We start from the raw sequence: 22,351 nt of genomic DNA, 5'->3' as shown, positions 1-22,351 counted from the left end.
CCATTATTCTACTGATTATACATGCTAATGTTACTTTATATACAAAGTCATCCTCTTTTTAATCAAAGAAGATCCCAACAGAGTTGAGAAGGCCAACTAGCATTGCAATATATTGGGAAATCCTGTATGTTAAGAAGACAACGATTTTGAGTGCCTCATTCCATCCAAAGAAGTCTTATGTGATGATGTCTTAAATGATAATATGGTGCATATTGGTGTAGTATCAAATTTGTTGCTTAACACTAAAACATCCCCAACCAGACTCTACAAAACTTTGGAGGACTACAGCTCCCCAAGTGTTCCAGCTAGCAGCTGTAGCTAAATAGACACCCCATCTGTCATTGAATTTCTTTAGTGCAGACCTTTGCAGTTTGGCACTCCCAAAGATGTTGGACTACTACAGTACTTCCAACATCTCAAAACAGCACAGCCACATTAATTATGCTGGCTGAAGATAAGAGTTGTACTACAGCACATTTGAAGGGTATTATATTCAGGGACAACAAAAGAATGAAACTGAAGCTGTTGTAGTTTGGCCACATCATGAGAAGACATGATTCAGTAGAAAAGACAATAATGTTTGATATGGTAGAAGGCAGTAGGGAAAAGAGGAAGACTGCATTATTGATGGACAGACTCAATCAAGGAAACCATGGCCCCCAACTTACAAGACTTGAGCAAGGCTGTGAATGTTTGGGCAACTTGGGACCTCATCACAAAGGCCAAACAAAGTGTCCCGCTTTGCTGCTGGACAGAGGGGGCAGCCATCACACGTGAGAAGCGTCAGCCTTCTGGAGACGATCCGTGCTGGCTCTATTGGAGCCAGCACAGCACAGGCAGGCTCCCGTGTTGGGAGAGAAGCATCCAAGGATGCTTCTACCCCGGTTAGGGGCATGGCCTCCGCTAGAAGTCACACAATGTTGCATGATGGCTGGTATGGGGCTCAATCCCCAAAACAGGATGGAAACATCCTACCACACAAAAATAGTCCCATCTGATGAGGGCCTTGGTGGTGTCGCATTCATAGGGTCACAATATGTCAAAGGCGACATGGCAGCAGATAAGAATGAATACTAGAATTACACAAGACATTTCTTGTGAAGTAACAAATGTCTCCTATTTATGCCTGGTCACAAAAAGTCAATTTAGAAGAAATAAATACATAAATAAATAAATACTGAAATACCTGTAGTTCTCCTTCCATTATACTGAGAAGGCGGACCAGATCCTCTTTGGAAAGCTCTATTGATTTCTTGCTTGATGATTTGCTGTGCTTCTTGACTGTTCCTGAGCCTGGGAACTCTTCTTCTTTGCGACTAGATTTGTTCTTTTTCTTGGCATCTTCCTGAAGGTTTTGATTTTCTGCAGTGTTGATAATGGGCTTCGACTTAGAGAACTGCCCACTGGATGAGCTTTCTCCACCTTGATTTCGTGACCTCATCCTGATCTGGATAAAGGAAAAATAAATTTGAATATACTTGGATACCACAATAAAAAAATTAAAAATTGCATTTGCACAAACACTTTTTTACCTAGCCTTCCCATCTGAACAGAAACCTCAAGACAGCTGAAAAATGAGGTATAATTTAAAATACAAAAGTAATAAATACGATTGCCATCATTATAATTAAAATACCAATTGACAAAATTCAACACAAAAATATTGCCGTTTAACGTGAACAGATTGCGCATACAAGACAAAAGATTAAAAGTGGCAATCAGATTTAGGTCTTGCTTCGCTCCAGTGTACTATGGCCCAATAAGATTTTATTTATTTATTTCATTTATATACCATTTTTCTCAATCCCTGGGGGACAGGGGACTCAAAGTAGTTCACAACACAGCAAATCGAAAAATTCAATGCCTCACAAAATATAAAATACAGCACATAACTAAAATAGCATATAACAATACATCAAAAAACAATAAACTAAAAACATCAGACACAGAGAAACATAAAACATAGAATGTTCGACATTGCACCAACTCCGAAGTTATCTTGACTACATCATCTCACTCCCTAAATGCTTGCTTGAAAAGTCACGTTTAAGTAGTTTCCTAAATGTCAGGAGGGAGGGAGCTGACCTGATCACATTGGGGAGGGAGTTCCACAACCAAAGGGCCACCACCGAGAAGGCCCTGTCTCTCATCCCCACCGGTTATGCCTGCAACTGGTGGGGATGAGAGACAGGTGGGGATTTTATAACTATGTGATGAAAATAGACTTGTCATATTCAGAGGTTTCATTGAAATCCATGAGTCAGATTTTACTTTTGAGCAGTTTGACAATTTCATCACAAAGGCCTCATCATAAAGGAGGATAATCAAACCATCCATGAGGGCATCCAAACAAGATAAATTCACTGGGTTGAAACTAACCACGTCGGCTCCTTTGGAGAATAAGTAGCCAGAGGATAAAACTGAATATGCTACATCCCTCCCTTCCATCACCAAATACTAATATACACCTTTCAACATGCTGGATTAACATGATCAGCATACAAACATAAACCATGGAAAACCATTTAAGTAGGCATTTACATGTAAAACTGAATATAAATCCTACATACAGGATTTATAGACAAGGAAGGCTTATGTGGAAGAAACTTATATCCATGATTCGAAACTTTTTTAGAACCCTCCAAGGCAGTTATTTTTCTTCACAATTGATTTCTCAGTTGCATACTACTACTACTACAGATGTTCTTCAATTTACAATCATTAAGAACACATGTAATTTTAATTATATGACTTCTATATTTGTTTTACAAGAGATCAGAATTTGCTGCTGAAGAAGATGTCAGAGAAGGACAAAATTAATCTTATTTTTTTCCATCTAGTATAAGATCCATCCAGTAAAGCTCTTCAGGAAAGAAGCCAAATCAGATAATGTTTATGACATCAGGTAAGGAAACAGTGTTTTTGAAGTTGCATAAATAGGAACCTGACATACTGGCATGTGTCAATCAAAGAAGATGGCTTTAGCTAGGGTCTGGTCTCTAAGAGCTGGCTTAAAGTACAGTGGTATAAATAATAAGTCATCCTTCTATTCCCTGTTTTAGCAATATGAGAACAGCTGACAAATACAGCATAGTGTCTATTATCTGATCCGGTCTTTGAATGTATTAGAGCAGAAAATCCAAGTCGATTCACCAAGGTCATCTTTTCTTTTTACATGAAACAGAGGAGTTGCAAGTTATATAGTATCTTGGCAGCATTTTTGCTAGCTATGAAAAACCAGAACTTGGAAAAGTTAGTTTTTTTGTGGATGATAACTACCAGAATCCCTGGCCAACATAGCCACTGACTATGTTAAAGGGGGGAGGAACTGTAGGCCCAAACAGTAACTTTTTCCATCACATTCTGCAGAGGTATAGGTGTATCTATAGAATTAATGCAGTCTGACACCATTTTAACTGCCATGGCTCAATATTATGAATCCTGGTATTTGTTGTTTAGCGAGTCAAGAGCACTCTTTGGCAGAGAAGGCTAAAGACCTTGTAAAACTACAACTTATGCAATTTCACAACACTGAGACATGGCAGTTAAAGTGGTATCAAACTGCATTAATTCTACAGTGTAGATGCACTCTATATCTGGATGGCCTGGACTGGATAGCCTTTGTGATCTTTTTCAGGGCTATGATTCAACATTGCTTTGATAATTAAGAGACCTAAAAGAAAGTAAGCCATGTTTGGAACTCATAAAGGTAATGTTTGTTTATGGAAATGTAGATCATAAAATGCAGATCTTAACATGGCAGGGATGAGATGAATAGGTTGTGGCATAATGTAAAATAAATCACGTGTAGTTCACGTTTGATCAGCCCACACACTGCCTTGCCAGAGAAAGAAAATATGCCATGGAGATGAACAATAAATAACAAGTAGTTTACTCTTCATAGTTCAGAACAACTTATATACAATGTGGTCAGTTGTATCAACTCACATAATGTCCTTTTATGAAAGAGTTAAAATTGTCTTTCTTTGTCCATATAGATAGACTCCTTCAGCAACCCATGGAGCAAGAGCGCACTCCAAACTCTGTCTCTCTCTGCTTCTTTCACTCTGCTGCTCCAAACACCTGCATAGTTGAAGCCTCAATAAAAATGTAAGAGTATCCAAAAGTCCCAGGCTCAGCCTGTGCCCCGGACATAGCCCAACTAATCAGTTTCATGTATCTTATTTTACAGTTCACACACGCACACATTGATTCCTAACATGCTCCAACATACTTCCCCAACCTTTGCCATGAAACAAAACAGGATGGCTCTTGAAGCTGTAACTTCAAATAGAAAGACACACACAGTATCATGTTCTAATCCTGTAGTCTCCAGTTCGCACGACTGAATCTGGCAAGCTACCAGGTAGGTTGACTGGGCCACAGAATGCTTTCCTAGCTTCAGATATGGCTAATGTTTAAGATTCATAAAGCTTCACTATTCCTCAATTGCACATATAAAATCACAGCATGCACTGCGATTTAAGTGCACAAAGCATTTGTTAACTGATCTCTTTTTTGCGTGAACAGTTTTTATGGATGTTACTCTGCTCACAATCATGGCTTTTCTTGTTGCAATATGGCAAGAACATGCTGATGTCATCTCCCACAGTAAATACATGTTAATAATATACACAGCTGTTAGCTCTTGTTTCTAGCTCATTGCCCTGTTTTTCAACTTCCCTATCAAAATACTCTGATCTTCACCACACCTTGTACAAAATCACAGTATTGGAAGAGACACAAAGACCACCCAATCTCACCCCCTGCCATGCAGGAAAACACAAAATACTCCTGACAGATGTCCATCCAGTCTCTGTTTAAAACTTCCACTCTGAGGCAGCATATCCCACTGTCGAACAGCTCTTATCATGATGTCTTGTAGTTAGATGGGATATCTTTTCATTACTAGGCTCTGCCTGGTAAGAAATATTTTTTAGATTTCTGCAAAAACCCAGTTTGCATCTCTGGGGAAAATTATATTCCCAATGGTGACTGGTGTTTTTTTGTCAGCGAGTTGGTAACTATCTCATTTATGAATTATTTAAGTCATTTATGAATTATGACAACTCTAAGATAATGTCGGAACCCTCGGTGGTGCAGCGGGTTAAATCGCTAAGCTGCTGAACTTGCTGAGTGAGAGGTCAGTGGTTCGAATCCAGCGAGCGGGGTGAGCTCCTGCTGTTAGCCCTAGCTTCTGCCAACCTAGCAGTTGGAAAACATGCAAATGTGAGTAGATCAATAGGTACCACTCCGGCAGGAAGGTAACAACACTCCATGCAGTCATGCCGGCCACATGACCTTGGAGGTATCTATGGATAATGCCAGCTCTTCGGCTTAGAAATGGAGATGAGCACCATCCCCGAATCGGATATGACTAGACTTGATGTCAAGGGGAAATCTACCTAAAGATAATGTCTTAACACAGTGGTTCTCAACCTGTGGTCCCCAGATGTTTTTGGCCTACAACTCCCAGAAATCTCAGCCAGTTTACCAGCTGATAGGATTTCTGGGAGATGTAGGCAAAAAACATCTGGGGACCCCAGGTTGAGAACCACTGTCTTAGCAAGACTTGTTCAGAAAAGGGGCGCCATTGCCTCATCTGAGACTGAGGGAGTGTGTGTTGCCCAAGGTCACCCAGTGGTTTTCCATGGCTGAGTGGAGATTCAAACTCATGCATAGTCCAATGCCCAAACCACTACTACTACTACTACACTACACAGGCTCTCCTCCTCTCCTACACACTCCTTCCTCTTTCTTTTTCTTTTTTTTTTTTTTTTTTTTTTTTTTGCTCCTTTCTATTTTTATTCCATTTCATTTTTGGTCATTTCTCTGGTTTATTTGCACACCACAAGTCATATGGTAGCATGTGCGCCTACAGAAATACACACATGGGTCCCCATTTCTGAAATTGGTGCCTCTCATTGGGTAGAGGATAAGATAGTTGATCACATATGCTGGATTCAGAAGGTTTAATGCACTGAAGGAACTAGACTTCAGAAAAGAACAGATTATGAGGATGAGGATGATTCATTCTTTTTTTCCTAGCATTGGGACCGAACGCAGTGAACAATTTAAAAGTTATATAGTTGAATACATAAATATTAAAACAGAATTAAGTTACTCTAACTATTAGACAATGCTATTGTACTACAACTATAAAATAAAATTTAAAAAGTATTAAAACCATGCTACTAAAACAGTTGTCAATTTCTGTCTTAAGATCCTCCTTGAATAAAAAGTTTTTAGCCTACTGTTGGAAGAACAACAGGGATGGGGCCATTCTTGCTGCTCTGGGAAGGAAATTCCAGAGTCCGTGGGCAGCTACCAAAAAAGCTGGGTCTTGTATCTCTACCAACTTTGCTTGCAGTGGTGCTGGGATTGGAAGAAGGGCCTCTCCTGATGACCTCAAACCCTAGCCAGGTCATACAGGGAGATGCAATCTGCCAAATAGCCTGGAGCTAAGCCATATAGGGGTTTATAGGTCATGACCAGCACTTTGAATTGTGCCCGGAAACAAACTGGCAGCCAGTGGAGCTTTTACACATGAAAACTGAACTAACAAAATTTGAGTAATGTGGCTGTGACTCTTAAAATGCCATGCTTCTATTAAGATACCATAGGAAAGTATACTCTGAATGAACATCAACACATCCTGTACATATGTTTGAAAATCATTTTTTTATGGGTGAGTTTCCCCCTGTTTCCTAGCACATGTTTATAGTAAAAAAAAAAACCATTATGTGTTATCAGAACTAATTATAATCATAATGTTTGGAAAGCATTAGTTGAAACTGCTTCAAAGGGGATGGAGCTGTTGCAAAACCATATGGATAAAATGTTTTAAAAGTACTCACATCAAACCACAAATGGATCAGCATTGTGTATAACTGACAGATGGAAAGCAGGAAATGGGAATAGCACTTTAGGAGCCAGATCTTCAATAGCAAGCAGCTTTTACTGAAATCTCTAAATGAGAGCCAGATTTCCAATGAGTGTGCTTATCATTTCGATGGCACTTTGGGGAGTTCAGAAAGTATTGCACGCACACTGCTGACCACAACAGTACAGTATATTAGAAGGTACATCTGTATTGTCCGCACTATACATCTGGGACGTGCAGTATGGAGACAGAGTCCACTTGTCTAATACAATCTGAGGCCCCTTCCACACAGCTGAATAGAATCCACATTGAACTGGATTATATGGCAGTGTGGACTCAGATAATCCAGATCAAAGCAGATTTTGTGGATTATCTGACTTGATATTCTGGGTTATATGGTTGTGTGGGATGGCCAGAACAATCATAGCAGAAGTAAGATATGGACCAAGACTTCCAAACTCACAGCCCAATCATTCAACCCAATCAAACTGCAGTGCAAAGGGATGTCATGGTGAGCACATACTGGTTGTAACACTCAATTAGAAGAATGAGAGGGTGAAAATTTACAACACCTAATAATTTTAAAGAGAAATTTGTGAAATTATATTAAATGGCACCTAACTCTCCCCACCAATATGTATGTATGCATGTACATATGGATTTACATTGTATACATGTATGAGGAGCTAAAAAGAAGTGTTAGAAATGTGAACTCCATGTGGTAGACTCACAAAAAAGCCAAAGTATTTCGGAGGTCACTTCATGGGGTAATTCAAGGAATGAATGATTAAATAAAGAAGTGACATGGGAAAATGCTGCAACTGAACTACTCTAGGTCCAAATGTGGAAAAGTGCAGGCTGAAGTAGACTGGATTGTAAAGATTAGGTTCTGTGCTGATAGAAATGGATAAGTTAACAACTTTGTGGAAAGACAAGTCATTTGATAGCTTCTTTGCAGAATGGGAACTTTTTATATGTGAGAGATGAAAAAATAGTTATCAGCAGGTTCAGAGGAATTATTGTTGGAATCTTTTTTCATTTTGTAAATATAAGTTGAAGTACAGTAGAGTCTTGCTTATCCAATTATGTGGCTCTTTCTTCAGACCTTCTCTTTGTGTGTACAGTGTATGTGTAATTTCTCATGAATTTATATTTGAGTCCCCAATTCTTTCCACCCTGATTTTGACATTTGGGGAAACTGATAAATCCTTTAAAAATAAATTGAAACAAAATTCTCCCCGCAGTATTGCAAATGTACCACCAATCCACTCCTATGGCCAACATCTTTTTTTTTTTAATATAATATTTTATTAGCTTTTCCATATATAAAATTGTTACATAAAAGAACATATAACTAGGGAGACAAACATAGGACATGGAACATAGGACATGGAACATACATACATACATACATACATGTGTGTGACATACATGGGGTGTGGATTGCACTACACAAAACAGACAATTGGTGAAATGACCTATAGACTATACCCCCCTCTAGCCCTCCTCCCTCCCCCCCTTTCCCCCTCCCCCCCCTCCAATAATAAAACCGACTTCCCCTCATATTCATTCATTCTTATATCATTTCATGTTACAGCATTTCCATTACATCTTTATACTCCTCCTCTCTTTAGACATTGGTAATTTCCTATTACTGTACTACCTTTTCTACATAATTCTTAAACAAGCTCCAGTCCGTCATTACTGATCCTCTTCCATTATTTTGCTTCAGCCAATATGTAAGTTCGTCCATTTCCTGGATATCTAGCACTTTATCCCTCCATTGCGCTATGGAAGGTATCTTATCTTGCTTCCACATACTGGCGAATATCATCCTGGCTGCGGTCGCTAGGAAAGTAAATAGCTTTTCTGAGTTATTATCGACAAAAAGAGAGTTGTCATACATTCCTAATAAATACATTTCTGGGCACATTGGGAGTTTTGTCTTGAGAATTTTCCTACATTCACTATGTATAGCCTTCCAGAACTCTTTCGCCCTTGGGCATTGCCACCATAGATGATAAAAAGACCCTTCGCTCACTTTGCATTTCCAACATCTGTTGTCTACCTTTCCGTACATTATCGCTAGCTTTTGGGGGGTAAGGTACCAACGGTGTAGCATTTTCAGACAGTTTTCCTTTAAGTCTGAAGCGTAGGTGTATTTGAGCCTCTTCCTCCAGATAACCTCCCATTCCCTTAGATGGATGGTTCTCCCTATATTCCTTGCCCATAGTACCATTGAGTTCTTTATAGTTTCCGTTTCGGTGGCCCACCCCAGCAGGGTTTGGTATAAAAATGTTATGGTTTTTTTCCCTCTCTTATGTAGCCTGTCCCACAGATCTGTCTCCTCCCCGAAGCCCAATCTCCTGTCTTCTTTAAAGCTTTCCTTGATCTGGGCGTAATGTAGCCAAGAGATGTTCTTAAAATCTTGCACTATTTCCTTTTGAGTTTTTAGTTCCCAGGAGCCGTTCTTTTTATAAAGAATATCTTTGTATGAAGGCCAGGAGACCCATCCCAGGAGTCTGCGGTGTTTGGCCTCGAGGGGTGAGATCCATAATGGGGTTTTCTGGAAGAAAAGTTTTTTGTATCTTTCCCACACCTTTATTAGGGCGGACCTCACGAAGTGGTTGCCAAAGTTTCCTTCCTTTTTGGTCCCTTCATACCAAAGGTATTCGTGCCAGCCCTTCCGGAGATCGAACCCTTCAATGGTTAAGATCTTAATATTCTGTAGTTTGGTCCAGTCCCGTATCCAGGCTAAAGCACTGGCGTCGTAATAAGATTGTAGGTCCGGGAGACCGAAGCCTCCTTTGTGTGTTGGCATTATCATTATCGTACGTTTTATTCTGGGTCTTTTATTTTTCCAGATGAATTTTGTAATCTCTTTATTCCAGTCCCTGAATATTTTGAGGTTTCTTATGATGGGCAGGTTCTGAAAGACGTATAGTAATTTGGGGAGGACGTTCATTTTTATCGCTGCGACTCTACCCAGAAGTGACAGGTTCAAGTTCTTCCATTTTTCTATCTCCCTCTTGATCTCCTTCCATTTCTCTATGTAGTTGTTTTCTAGTAGGTTTAAGTTTCTCCGGGTGACCCAAATGCCTAAGTATCTGATCTTGCTTACTACTTTAATTCCCGCAGTATCTTCCAGTTTCTTTTGGTTTGCTTTTGTGATATTCTTGGTCAGTAACATGGTTTTTCTTCTATTTAGTTTAAGCCCCGCAACCTCTCCAAATTCTTCGATTTTGTCGAGCCATAGTTGTATTGTTTCCCTTGGGTTCTCTACTACGCAAATGATGTCATCAGCGAAGGCTCTGAGTTTTAGCTCTTGTTTACCTATTTTCAGGCCTTTTAAGGCTTCATCTTCCCTTATTCCTTTAAGTAGGACTTCTAGGGCAAAGATGAAGATGAGGGGGGATAGAGGACATCCCTGCCTTGTGCCTCTTTCGATTGAGAAGTCCTCTGATGCGATTCCGTTTATAACTACTTTTGCCTTCTGATCTTTATATATGGACTCAATGGCGTTTCTGAATTGGTACCCAAAATCCATTTCCTGGAACAGCCTTTTGAAGAAGTCCCAGCCGATGTTGTCAAACGCTTTCTCGGCGTCGATGGCCAGAAGGGCTACTTCTTTCTGATGGTAGGTTTCATAGTACTCGATTGTATCGAGGATAGATCTTACATTGTCCTTGATGTTCCTATTGGGCAGAAAGCCATTTTGATCTTCTCCTATCCATTTTGCTAAGAAGGTCTTTAGTCTGTTAGCCATGACAATTGAAAAGATTTTATAATCATTGTTTAACAAGGAGATGGGACGGTAGCTTCTGATGTCTTCATTATCCGTGCCCTCCTTGTGGATTAAAATGATCTCCGCGGATCTCCATGACTCCGGAATAACCCCTTCCTGTAGTGCTTTGTTCATTACTTCTTTGAGGGTATTCCCAATCTCTTCTTGTAGCGTCTTGTAGAAACCCGCCGTAAAGCCGTCGGGGCCTGGGGCTTTGTTGTTCCGTAGGCCTTTGATCGCCTCTTTAATTTCTTCTCTCGTTATTTCTCGATTTAGCTCCTCTCTTTGATCATCCGTAATTTTCTCTAATTTTTGCTTATTTAGGTATTTTACTATTTTTTCCATATCTATTTCTTTTTTGCTATATAGGTCTCTGTAATAGTTTTGAAACTCTTTTATTATTTCGTCATCTTTTATCAATATTCTATCTTCTCTTTTTATTTTAGTTATTCGTTGTTGTTGGGTTTTCTTTCTTATTTTCCATGCCAAAGATCTTCCTATTTTATTTGCATTTTCAAATTCTCTTTGGCGGATGAACTTTAGTTGTTTTGCCATTCTCTCTAGTTCAAACATATGTTTTTCTTTTTTCAATATTTCCAGTTTTTCGTTTAGTCCCAGATTTTCTGGATTACCTTTCAGGTCTTTTTCTGTCTTTTCAATCTCTTTCTCCATCTGCTCTCTTTGGCTGTTTTTAAGTCTATTTTTAATAGCAGCGTGTTGAATTAGGTGCCCCCTTAATACTGCTTTGTAGGCATCCCATGTTGTTTGGATCTTGGTGTCTTCTCTTGTGTTTAATTGGAAGTAGTCCCGTGTTTTCTCTTTGTATTTCTTTATATCCCCTTCTGATTTTAGCAAGTTTTCATCTAGTCTCCATTTTCTTCTTCCACATCTGTGGTTTATTATCATGACGATCGGGTTGTGGTCTGAGAGGTCCCGTGGTAATATTTTAATTTCAGTTACTTTGGACGTGATTGTTTTCGTACTCCAGACCATGTCAATTCTTGTCCATACTCGATGCCTGTTTGAATAGTGTGTGTAGTCCTTTACCCCTGAGTTATGAACCCTCCAGGTGTCTTCTAGATCTAATTCTTCCAGACAATTCAAGAGGTTTTTTGGTAAGGTATTGTTCTTTTCTATTTTTTTCCTTTTCTGGGTTTTAGTTCTATCTAGTTCTGGGTTCACAATACCATTAAAGTCTCCCAATATAACCATGTGGGCATAGTCTTCTGCCATGATTTTTTCCTTCAGAGCCTTTATGAATTTACCTTTGGGGCCATTAGGGGCATATATATTAATTATAAGGATGTTCTCTGTTCCAACCACTATTCTAACCGCGAGCATTCTGCCCTCCGAATCTTTAAAGATGAGATCTGATGGTATGTTTTCATCTATATAGAGTGCTACCCCCCTTTTTTTTTCAGGGGCAGAGGAGTGATACAATTTGCCTAATTTTTTGTGAGTTAGATACGCTGAATGGCGTTGGGATATATGGGTTTCCTGCAAGGCGATTACATTGTATTTGCCTCGTTTTAGGTGGTTAAATATCATCTTTCTTTTATTTGGAGAATTTAATCCATTTATATTATTAGAGTAAAACTTTACCTGTTGTGTGATGTCGCCCATTTCACTCTTTTATTTCGTCATGGTCCATTTCGTCTGACTCCTCTTCGTCGTCCTGTCCCTCGTCATTTCGTCTTGCGTCTGGGGTCGTTGTACCGGTATCGGGAGACTTACTTCTTTTCCTCTTGGGTTTCTTTCTTTTTTCCTCCGGTCTTAAAGGGGTCCTGATTTTGAACTCTTTTTCTAACCTCTTAAAAAAGTCCCTGGCCTTGTCCTCAGAAGTGAGCCAATATCTTTCCCCTTTATAGGTGGTCATAATTCCTTCCTGTTTCTCCCACCGGAACCTGATGTTTAATCTCTTAAGCTCATCGGTTAGGAAGAAATACTTCCTCCTTTTATTTAGGGTGTCTGGTGGAAATTCTTTTAATATTAGTATTTTGGATTCCTTGTAGTATATTGGTTTCACATGGCTTGCTCTCAATACTTCATCCCTAGTCTTTTTCCTGACAAAATTTACCAATATGTCTTTTGGGGTCTTATTTGTTTTCGCATAGTTAGATTGTATCCTGTGCACCCTGTCTAAGCCGCTATCAATCTCTTGTGTTGGTATCTCTAATAGTTTAGCCAGTAGGTTAATCATAATCTCTCTGGTGTTCTCTTTTTCAGTTTCCACCATGTTTCTAAAGCGGAGTTGGTATTCTGTAACATTTTGTACTAACCTTTCTTGTGTTTTTTCTACTCTTAGATTTTGTTTTTCCATCCTCTCCATTCTTTTTTCCAAGTTCTGCTGTACTTTTTCTACTTTCATATTATTTGCTTTGGCTTCCTTAATTTCTTGTAGTGCTTTAGTTAGTTCTCCTTTCATTTGTTTCATTTCTTCCTTTAATTCGTTTTTAATTTGTGCCACCTCTGTTTGGATCGCTTTTTGCTGGGCTTCCTGTTTCTCAGCCCTTGTTTGGAAGTCTAATTGTAATTTATCCTGTTTTTTCGACAGGCCATGTATCTCATTTTGTATTCCCATTAACAATTCTTTAATCCCCGGTTCCTCCGGTGCAGGGGGTGCTACCACTGTTGGGGGGCCTGCCATTGAATGTCTTCTGGTTGTACTTTTCATATCCTTTATCTCTTTCAATTCCTTATCTTTATTTTTAGCATTTGCCATGGCTATTAGATGGATGTTGACGGGGGGGGGGGTGGCTCAATTTGTTTTTTAGAGCACTTCCTCTCTGTTTATTTATTTCGTTATTATTATTTTTATTTTATTTTATTTATTTATATTTTATTTTTATTTTTTAAATAAATTTTGGCTCTCTAGGAGCGAACCCTCTTTGTACAGTCTTATCAGCTGACTTTATGTGAGATGTTTCACTGACCTCTTGTATCCTCTGTGTTCTCTTTTCTTCTCTAACAGTTAGGGTAGTGGCTGTTTGGGTTCTTTCTTGGTACAGTTCTTTTGTTTCTGTCCCTTGTTTCTTACCCTCCCCCCTTTGAAATTTTATTTACTTTTATCTTTAGAGTACGATCCTATCCTCCCTTTTACTCTTTGATTAGTTCTTCCTTCCTCTTTGCGGCCTTTTATGCCCCTTTTGTAGTATTATTCCCCTTCTCTTATCCCTTAGTTTCCCCACCGTATGTCTTTCTGTCCTCTGATGTTGTTCTCCCTTCTCTTTTCTTCCGTCTCCTCCGTCCCTCCTACCGTCGCTAGTCCTGCTCTCCGCCTGTTCTCCGCCTGGCGCGCTGTCGTCTCGGGCTCCGGGGTTCACGTCCGGCCGCTCAGGCCGCGGCCTCGTCGTCTCTGGGCCTAGGCCTCTATCGCGGAAGCTCCGGACCCCTCGTCGTTGTCACCTCCAGTCTTCTGCCGCCCAGTTGCAGCTTCCGGGTATCCTATATCCCTCCGCCGCAGCTCTATGGCCAACATCTTAAATAGCACAAATATATGCCAACATAGCCACGCGGAGTCCCGTAACCAATTGTACAACCCTACAGCCCTAAGCTCCTCTATTGCATAACAAATAGCTTCCCAGTGAATGATAGGCCTATTGGTATGCTTGGAAAATGATTGACTATATGAAGGATCATGCCAATCCTGCAAAGCTGTGGTTCTTTACCTGTGGGTCCCCAGATGTTTTGGCCTTCAGCTCCCAGAAATCCTAACTGCTGGTAAACTGGCTGAGATTTCTGGGAGTTGTAGGCCAAAGCACCTGGGGAGCCACAGGTTGAGAACCACTGCTGTATGATCATGTGTGTAGCTATAATGTTTGAAATACAATGAAGATTTATAGTTCAAGGTTTTCCATATGCTGATTCAATCATTCATCAGAATGGAGACTGCAATCAAGAAATCAGAAGAAGGGTAGGTCTTAGAAGTGCAGCAGGAAAGAAATTAGAGAAGATTCTGAAGTGTAAAAATATATAACACTGAATATTAAAGTTAGGATGGTCCATACCATCTTATTTCCAGTTCCTATGTATGGTTGTGAAAGTCAATAGGAAAAATATCGACTCATTATAAATGTGATGCTGGAGAAGAGTTCTCTGGATACCATGGACTTCTAAAGACTGAGGGCCCTTCCACAAGGCTCTATATCCCAGAATATCAAAGGCAGAAAATCACACAATATCTTCTTTGAACTGGGTTATCTGAGTCCACATTCAGACAATGTGGGATTTTTTGCCTTGATATTCTGGGATATAGGGCTGTGCAGAAGGGCCCTTAGTCTGCAAGCCCAGTTGATGATAGGATGACTTGGACTCTCTCATTCACAGCATCAAAGTGGACTTAACGGAATTAACACTGATAACTCAGGTTCACAAAGTAAAGTTCATAAAGTAAAGGTTCACAAAGTTCACGGGCAATCTGAATTTTAAACTTGGGTCTACATGCTCGAAACATTATTTTACAGAGGTTTTCTCATATCAGTTGCTTCTATTAAAAAGAGCATGAAGGCTGATGCATGAAAAATATTGATGGGCAGTATTAGCAATCAACCAGTGAAGAAGTTAGTTGGCAACTAGCCCTAATTATTAGCAGGCAAGTTGGCAGTAAAGAACGGAATAAGTGCCTTTCCAGACAGGAATGTTCTTTAATCATCACAAATCAGCAAGATATTTATCAGTTGGATTCTAGTAGGAAGTGGTTCCCAGTCTGAGGGGACAGATGGGTGTGAGGCAGACTTCCTGGGTATGCTTGCTATTCCTTGGAAAGTGACTCATCTCGCATCCTCTCACAGCAATCTTGGGCCAGTTTAGATATAATTGAAGATTTCTCCACCACAGTCCAATCTACACATGAAACTTTTACAAACTTTGGGATAAATAACTCAGCTATACAATTTGGCTTTGCCCCTGTGCATTGCAAGGCAGACTTCTGAAGAGAACCTTCTGAGGGAAATCAACAAAACAAAACAAAAACCTAGCAGGAAGGAAGGAAATAAACAAAACATCAAATTAATCAGTACGCAGCTGGACACATGAGCTGAGCAAATGTCATTGTATATAGCATTGTAATATAAAAAATACTGCATACATAAAAATATTGCAGAACAGTTCTGTAACTCCAAAAGTTCTGATTTTTGATAGATGAAAACACAGCCGTTGCCATGCTGCATTTAGTACATTTCTTCTCCATGCCATCTCTTTCTTGTAGCAGTATATGAGAAGCTGTTGCCATTGTCCAAAAAAAAAAAAAACATAATAAAAATCAAAGACCTGTATTAGCCTTAAAATTAACTTTCTAGGAAAGTGCCTGGCTCCAGACATTCTGCCTGGAAGCAGAGCAAGTTGAGTCCATTGATTCAAATCACAATTTGGTGCCAGCTGTCTCTACACAGACTAACAAGACCTGCAGTGTTTGTTCACCTCTACATAATGTTATTTTGCCTCCCAGCACCAGGATCATATCAAATGAAGTCACATTTAAATAACAGCCCTGGGGACAACTGATAGCCAGCCAGCACAGTAGCAATTAGAATAACGAAAGGCATATTTCCCATGTCCTTTACTAAATGAATTGTTTGTACATCTTTGCAAAAAGAGGGTGGGGACGGCAATATTACTGGGAAAGGTCTGGAAAACAACTTGACATTTACAGTCAACAGCGTAATCTAAGAACATAGGCTGACTTAACGAGAGACAGAGGAAACATAGTAAAATCAGAGCCAAATTCAAGCTCTCTTAAATGTGAAGGTTTGCTGCCCTGTAAACAGAATGACGTATGGGGCCTAGATGAAAAGATGATATTTCACAGCTAATGGCATATATTTTCCACTTGGAATGTACAAACAGGAACATGAAATTCTTGATCACCAAGTTTGGGAAGACACCGGCACAATCATTTCAGTGGGCAAGCTTAACTTTCCCCTTTCCCCAAGATCCTCAGAGATTCTGATGCCTTGCTGGTACATTTCATTGATGGTATCTATCATCGTCAACTCTGTCTTATCATGACCCTATTAACAGCCTTGCTCAAGTTTTACAGACGCGGGGCCGTAGCTTCTTTTATTGAGTCCGTTTATTTGTAATGAGGTCTTCCCCTTCTCCTACTGGTTCTACTTTGCCACGTATGATTGTCTTTTCTAGTGAGTCATGTCATAAATTTGGTGGGAACTACTAAGGCAGAGGGAGGGCATGGAACTACACTGTTTGATTTATGATATCTGTCTCTATCTGTGTTTCTCTGACTCATACCAAAAATCTATTGGTTGGATATACTCTGACTCTTATACCAACTCACTCTTGAGAACAGTGAACTATTTAATTTCCATAACAACAGATCATCTGCAGTTCTTCCAGCACAAGAAGATGCTGGGAGAACTAGTGCCAAGGCTAGTGGGATAATACTGTGGAGTCGCTCTCTTTTTTCTCATAACTTTCTATTGATCAAATGTAATTCCTAAAATCATAAAATTAGAAGGCGACCTTGAAAACGAGGTCATTTTGATAAACCCTCTGTTCATGACAGTATTTTAAGAATACTTTTCTGGTAAAATAACGGAATTGGAATATTCATAATGTGTATGCATTGATATGTAACTAAACTTCAAAAGTACTCACCATTTCAGGAGTGTAGATACATTCAGTTTATATAAGAGTTATCAAGCATGTGTCATTTAAAGAGAGCCTTGTGGCCCTTCTCTCACCATTGCCAGTGCCAGGAAGGAGGGCCCTGCACCATGATGCTAGAGCACCAACAGATGCCTCCCAGGGCCCGCCTTCCTTCCACCTTCTTTCTTTGCTTCCTCGCTCCACCCTCTTGCCTGACCAGATGCTGATGCTGCTGAGGAAGAGGAGACCCACACATGCCTGAAAATTGGTTGCTGGGAGGGCCTCGTAAAGCCCCACTCCTCCTCCTCCTCCTCCTTCTTTGCTTCCAAAGCCCTATTTCCCTCCCACCACTCAGGGGGTACCCTGATTGTGCTTTTACTACATGCCAGAAGGGGGTTGGATTGGATGGCCCTTGGGGCCTTCCACTGACATACTGTTACATTTATGTTGGTTAAAATTGTTCTTCAGTTTAAATATTGTATTGTTCTTTCTTTTTCTTTTTGCATTACAAATGAGATGTGCAGTGTGCATAGTAATTTGTTCATGTTCCCCCCCCAAATTAGTTCACACAACTCCCCCCCCCATCTGATCTGACCCATCTGTCAAATTTTAAAATGCAGTGCAGCCCCTGTGTCCAAAAATTTGCCCACGCCTGATATATATGCATTATATATAACATATAATATAATATAAAAACGTTTCTTGTTTATAGCAAAGCTCCACAATAAGCTTTGCTTCAAAAAGGGCTCCACAGCAGAAAACATTTGAGAACCCATGCTATAATAATAATAATAATAATAATAATAATAATAATAATAATCAACTTTATTTATACCCTAAGCTATCTCTCCTAGGAGACTCGGAGTGGCTTACAACAAAAGTCAATATACTTTTGCTCTAGATAGTTTGTCCCTTTTGTTTCAGAGAGGATATTTACTCCCTACAGGAAAACAATTGAAGTCACCTCTTATTGATAATAAATCTCTTATTCTCCTGCCGTTATATCCAGAGCTCGGAACATCAGCATCAAAAATAACTAGTTACAGTTGCAGACATAAGGTACAAGACGCTGTTAGTGCTACAATTTTAAAATTATGTTTACTTATTTTTTTCTAAAAGTAACTAACATTGTTAGTTTGCTTAAACATGCTACAAGCCACAGATCTGTAGTACATATAAGCTATAGCTAAAAATAAAAAATAGTTTGAAAAGTAGCTAACACAGTTACAGTTATATCACAAAAGGACTTAGGTTATTATTTACTACTTTAAAGTTTAAATGTAACTTAGTATGCTTTAGTTAGCATTAAAAAGAGTCACAACAAATAATGAATTACAGATAACTCAGACGAAAGCCCAGAGTAGATTCATGGCCATACTGGTATGGAAGTCACCATCACCTGTGGCTTTCCAGATGCTATTCATCCTTCCTACCTGCCCATGGACCACACTGGCAGGGTTTGAAGGAAGACCCACAACATCTGGAGGCCCACAGATTCCCCAGCTGTACACTAGACTTGTGGTTATTCCTGTCTTGTGGGTGACATCATCACCATCTGATTTTGATCAGCAGAATTCTGGATTTATATTGTATTAACATTTTAATAAAAGCATATGGCAAGATTATAAAAGCCATGGTATGACCTCAGAAATATCTGAAGCATTGTTGCCAATATGGGAAAAGCGTGAGATGGAAAATATTTTTAAAAAACCATGATTCCATACAATTGATCCTTGGACAAGGTAATAACAAATAGTTCTAAGTCAAAAGCTGATATTCCCAAATCAAAAGAAGTTGTAAAGTGTAGAGAATTGTGCCAAATGGAAATTGCTCTGAGAGCAGGTTCTTGCATTACAGCTATTGCTGTTCAACCAAAGAATCTACTGTGTATTCCTTCATGTGCTTACATGATGGTGTACAACAGAAATTTTGGAATGTGTTTGGGAGACCTATACATTTCCTTCTAAAGCAGTTTTCCACTGCTTCTTTCTTTATTAATAAAAGCAATCACATACACATTAACAAGAGCAGTTGGCCTTCTTCAAGTACAGTCTCATGCAGAAGTGACCTTATGCATGTTCTCAAACTCTTCCATGTTTGGATTGAAAAAGTGATAAGGAGTACACCATCGGATATGTTTATAATACATTCATACACCCATTCAATTAGGTTTCCAATCTAGGAAGAAGATTCACAAACATATGATGTCTCTATCTTTTTCTCTCACTTCACTGTATGGGAGTGAAAACATACAATATGTCTCATCAAAAGTTGATCAAGTTGACCACAGAGGTATATACACCTGGGTTACTTAGCTTTTAAAATGTATTGATTAATTTAAATGTGCTTGTGAATTTGAAGACAACAATACTGCCTTCAGTCACTAGGTGGCAGAGAACTGAGTCTAAGAGAGAGTGTATGAGATATATAATTTTAAGCATGGTTGCCAATATGGGAATATTATAAGATAGGAAATCTTTTTTTAAAAAAAACTATAGTTTCATACAATTGATTTTTGGATTTTTGGAATGCACCCTGGTAGAGGACATGCCTAGGTGTGCCAAGAGTCAGAGTTTTATGAAAACGATACAAGCACAATATTCCTAAATTGACAGCTGTATAGGCCTTACTTTTAGGATTTGGTGTATTAAACTAGGTGTTATGCCTACTCCTGGAGGGCAGAATTGTTTTGCTTCTCTTTAAGCCACATAACAGTTCAAATAGTTTGTATTAAAATGGATTTCTCTTCCGTCATCTGTTGGAAATTACTACCTTCTTCAAGACTCTTCTAGTAATTTGTTTGTATATAATCTTGTTGCTTACTTATTGTGTGTATGCTCTGGTATGCAGCTTTCTTTCCTTTTACTCTATGTTTTCCTGAGAAGTTATGGGAGTGGCTGCAGACCACATGATCAGGTTCTTAGACTGCTCAGGCCTCAGATGCTATAAGACTTTGGGACTGCTCAGACTAACACTTGCCTGCTGTTGATTATAAGAAAAATGCCCTGTGCCATCTGCACAGAGAGTATCTCAAACAAATCTGTAACTGGACTGATGTTATGTACCTGTGTATGCTGAACACATGAAGTTGTGAGTAAACAAAATATGTTATTTTACCAAAGTCTACTTCATTTTTGTCTCTTGAGTGCATGATATAAAACAAGTTATTTTATGGGAGAGTAGATATATATTTTGGGCAACAGAAAAACAGTTCTGAAGCACTGCTGTTTTATGCACTGGCACATTCTGTTTTCCTAACAGATCAGAGATAAAAAGGTTTATTCAGTGTAATAACTGAAAGCCAAATTGCCTTGCATCATTACATCTGGTTGAGTACCACTTGAGAAGAGTCTACTCAAACATGTTTTGGGCTCTTCTCTGAAAGGTCATGCTTTTCTAAAAAGCTATGATCTCCAAATGGTTGTGAATGCCATTTTCCACCATCATCTTTGTCTCTTTATCCACCCATATTCACAGCGCATGTCATTCTTATGATAATTAGCTAGTCACAACATATATTACTGGCCAAAACCATAAAGTACCTTTGATATAAAAACAACAGAAATAAATGTTTGTGTATTTTTTTAAAAAAAAATCCTGGGCAACCTTAGTGTAGGTTGAATATCAAATTCATTATGTAATTCTGGAATAAATATGTAAACCATCTTCACATTTTAAAAAGTCATTAATTAAAGTCCATTGACAATAACTAAGAGCAAACAGTGGCTCATGAGGACAGAGCCAAGCATGAAATAATGGTTTTGGAGGAAAAGCAAATTTCCCTCCTCATTAGGTGACCTGCATAAGTCAACAGACATCTAAATTCACCTATTAATGACATTTATTCTGCAGAATTAATTTCATGCAACATTTCCTAGTATGTATGTATGAATTACATACTTGTGGCTCTCGATGAAGCTAAATTGCCAACAAACTCTTCAATGAGTTGTAAGGTCCAAAATATACAATTGGCCTTCCACATTTGTGGGTTTAACTTTTCCGGATGTGACTATTTGCAGATTTGATTAATGTGTTCTTTCTAAGAATCGTTGGGCCCTCCAAGGCAACTCTGTAATCATCTTCTGACAGAATAATATGATTAATTAAAAACATTAAAAACATAGAAGGACAACTGAAATTGAATTAAGAGAAATTATGTCCTTTTCCCAGCTAGGACAGAGAGGATAGATTCAGTGCTTAAATTCTACACAATGTAAATGGATGCACAAGCAAAGAAAGTAAAGCAACAACAAAGCAACAAGTATCATCATGAATAAAACAAGATATTTCAGTGCGGGGAAAAAGTCTCTACGTGCTTCTACTAACAAGACAAAAAGTGTCTGAAAGTCTCAGGCTTTGTTCCTGTACAAATTGATTTTATTTTGGAGAGTCATAACACTATCGTGTTCTTGAAGTATTTCCTGGGAGCTCCCAGCATTACTGAGAACTTTTCACTCCTATTCCACAAGTCAGTTTAAATTAACCCAGTATTTTCTGAAATGAAATATTTCTCTACTTCACTGTCTGTTTGTATTTGGATTGTATGGAAACTCCAGCTTCATTCTGGTCATGTCAGCGTTGGCAGGACACGTTTATACTTTGTTAAATATCTAATCAGCCTGGAATTGTGCAATTTGGTCCCAGCTTTGCCCTTTGATGCAGTTTGGTGTATATGTCTTGGACACACACGCGCGCACACTAAAGAAGCAGAGTGGGATTTAAAGTTGTTGAGATTGATCCATATAATTTTGGATATTACATTTCATGGATCTTTATTTCTTTAATCCAGCTGTGTATTACCATGGTGAATGTGTGCCTCCTTATATAGAATAAAATTCGATCCTAAACAGATTTTTTATTCATTTCCAAGATCAAAGAGGAACTTGGGTCATATTATGTTTTCATTAAAGCCTTGATCTTGGCTTACTGTCACAAAACATTGAGGTTATTAGACCAGGAAACTGTGGAGCTTGTATCTGAGCCTATACTGACACATTCTGTTTTTTGGTTAAGAAATTATATCTCCAATTGCAAGAGACAGTTCCTCCATCTCTTTCACTCTATTAAGCCAAGTGCCCTGA

General features: G+C 39.0%; 1 protein-coding gene across 3 annotated transcripts in view; it reads right to left on the bottom strand.

The window, feature by feature from the left end:
• Positions 1-22,351, bottom strand: part of FILIP1 (filamin A interacting protein 1) — a 96,516-nt gene that overhangs the window by 49,803 nt on the left and 24,362 nt on the right. For all 3 annotated transcript variants that reach the window (XM_060752923.2, XM_067467773.1, XM_060752924.2), the window contains exon 2: positions 1,187-1,447. In XM_060752923.2, the coding sequence (XP_060608906.2) occupies positions 1,187-1,441 (255 nt within the window). In that variant the 5' untranslated portion in view covers positions 1,442-1,447. The remainder of the gene's footprint in view (positions 1-1,186; positions 1,448-22,351) is intronic.

The sequence above is a fragment of the Anolis sagrei genome, chromosome 1 (genome assembly GCF_037176765.1).
Source record: "Anolis sagrei isolate rAnoSag1 chromosome 1, rAnoSag1.mat, whole genome shotgun sequence".
NCBI classification, from domain to species: Eukaryota; Metazoa; Chordata; class Lepidosauria; order Squamata; family Dactyloidae; genus Anolis; species Anolis sagrei.
Note: the sequence above shows the minus strand (reverse complement) of the source record. Positions and strands in the feature narration are given on the sequence as shown.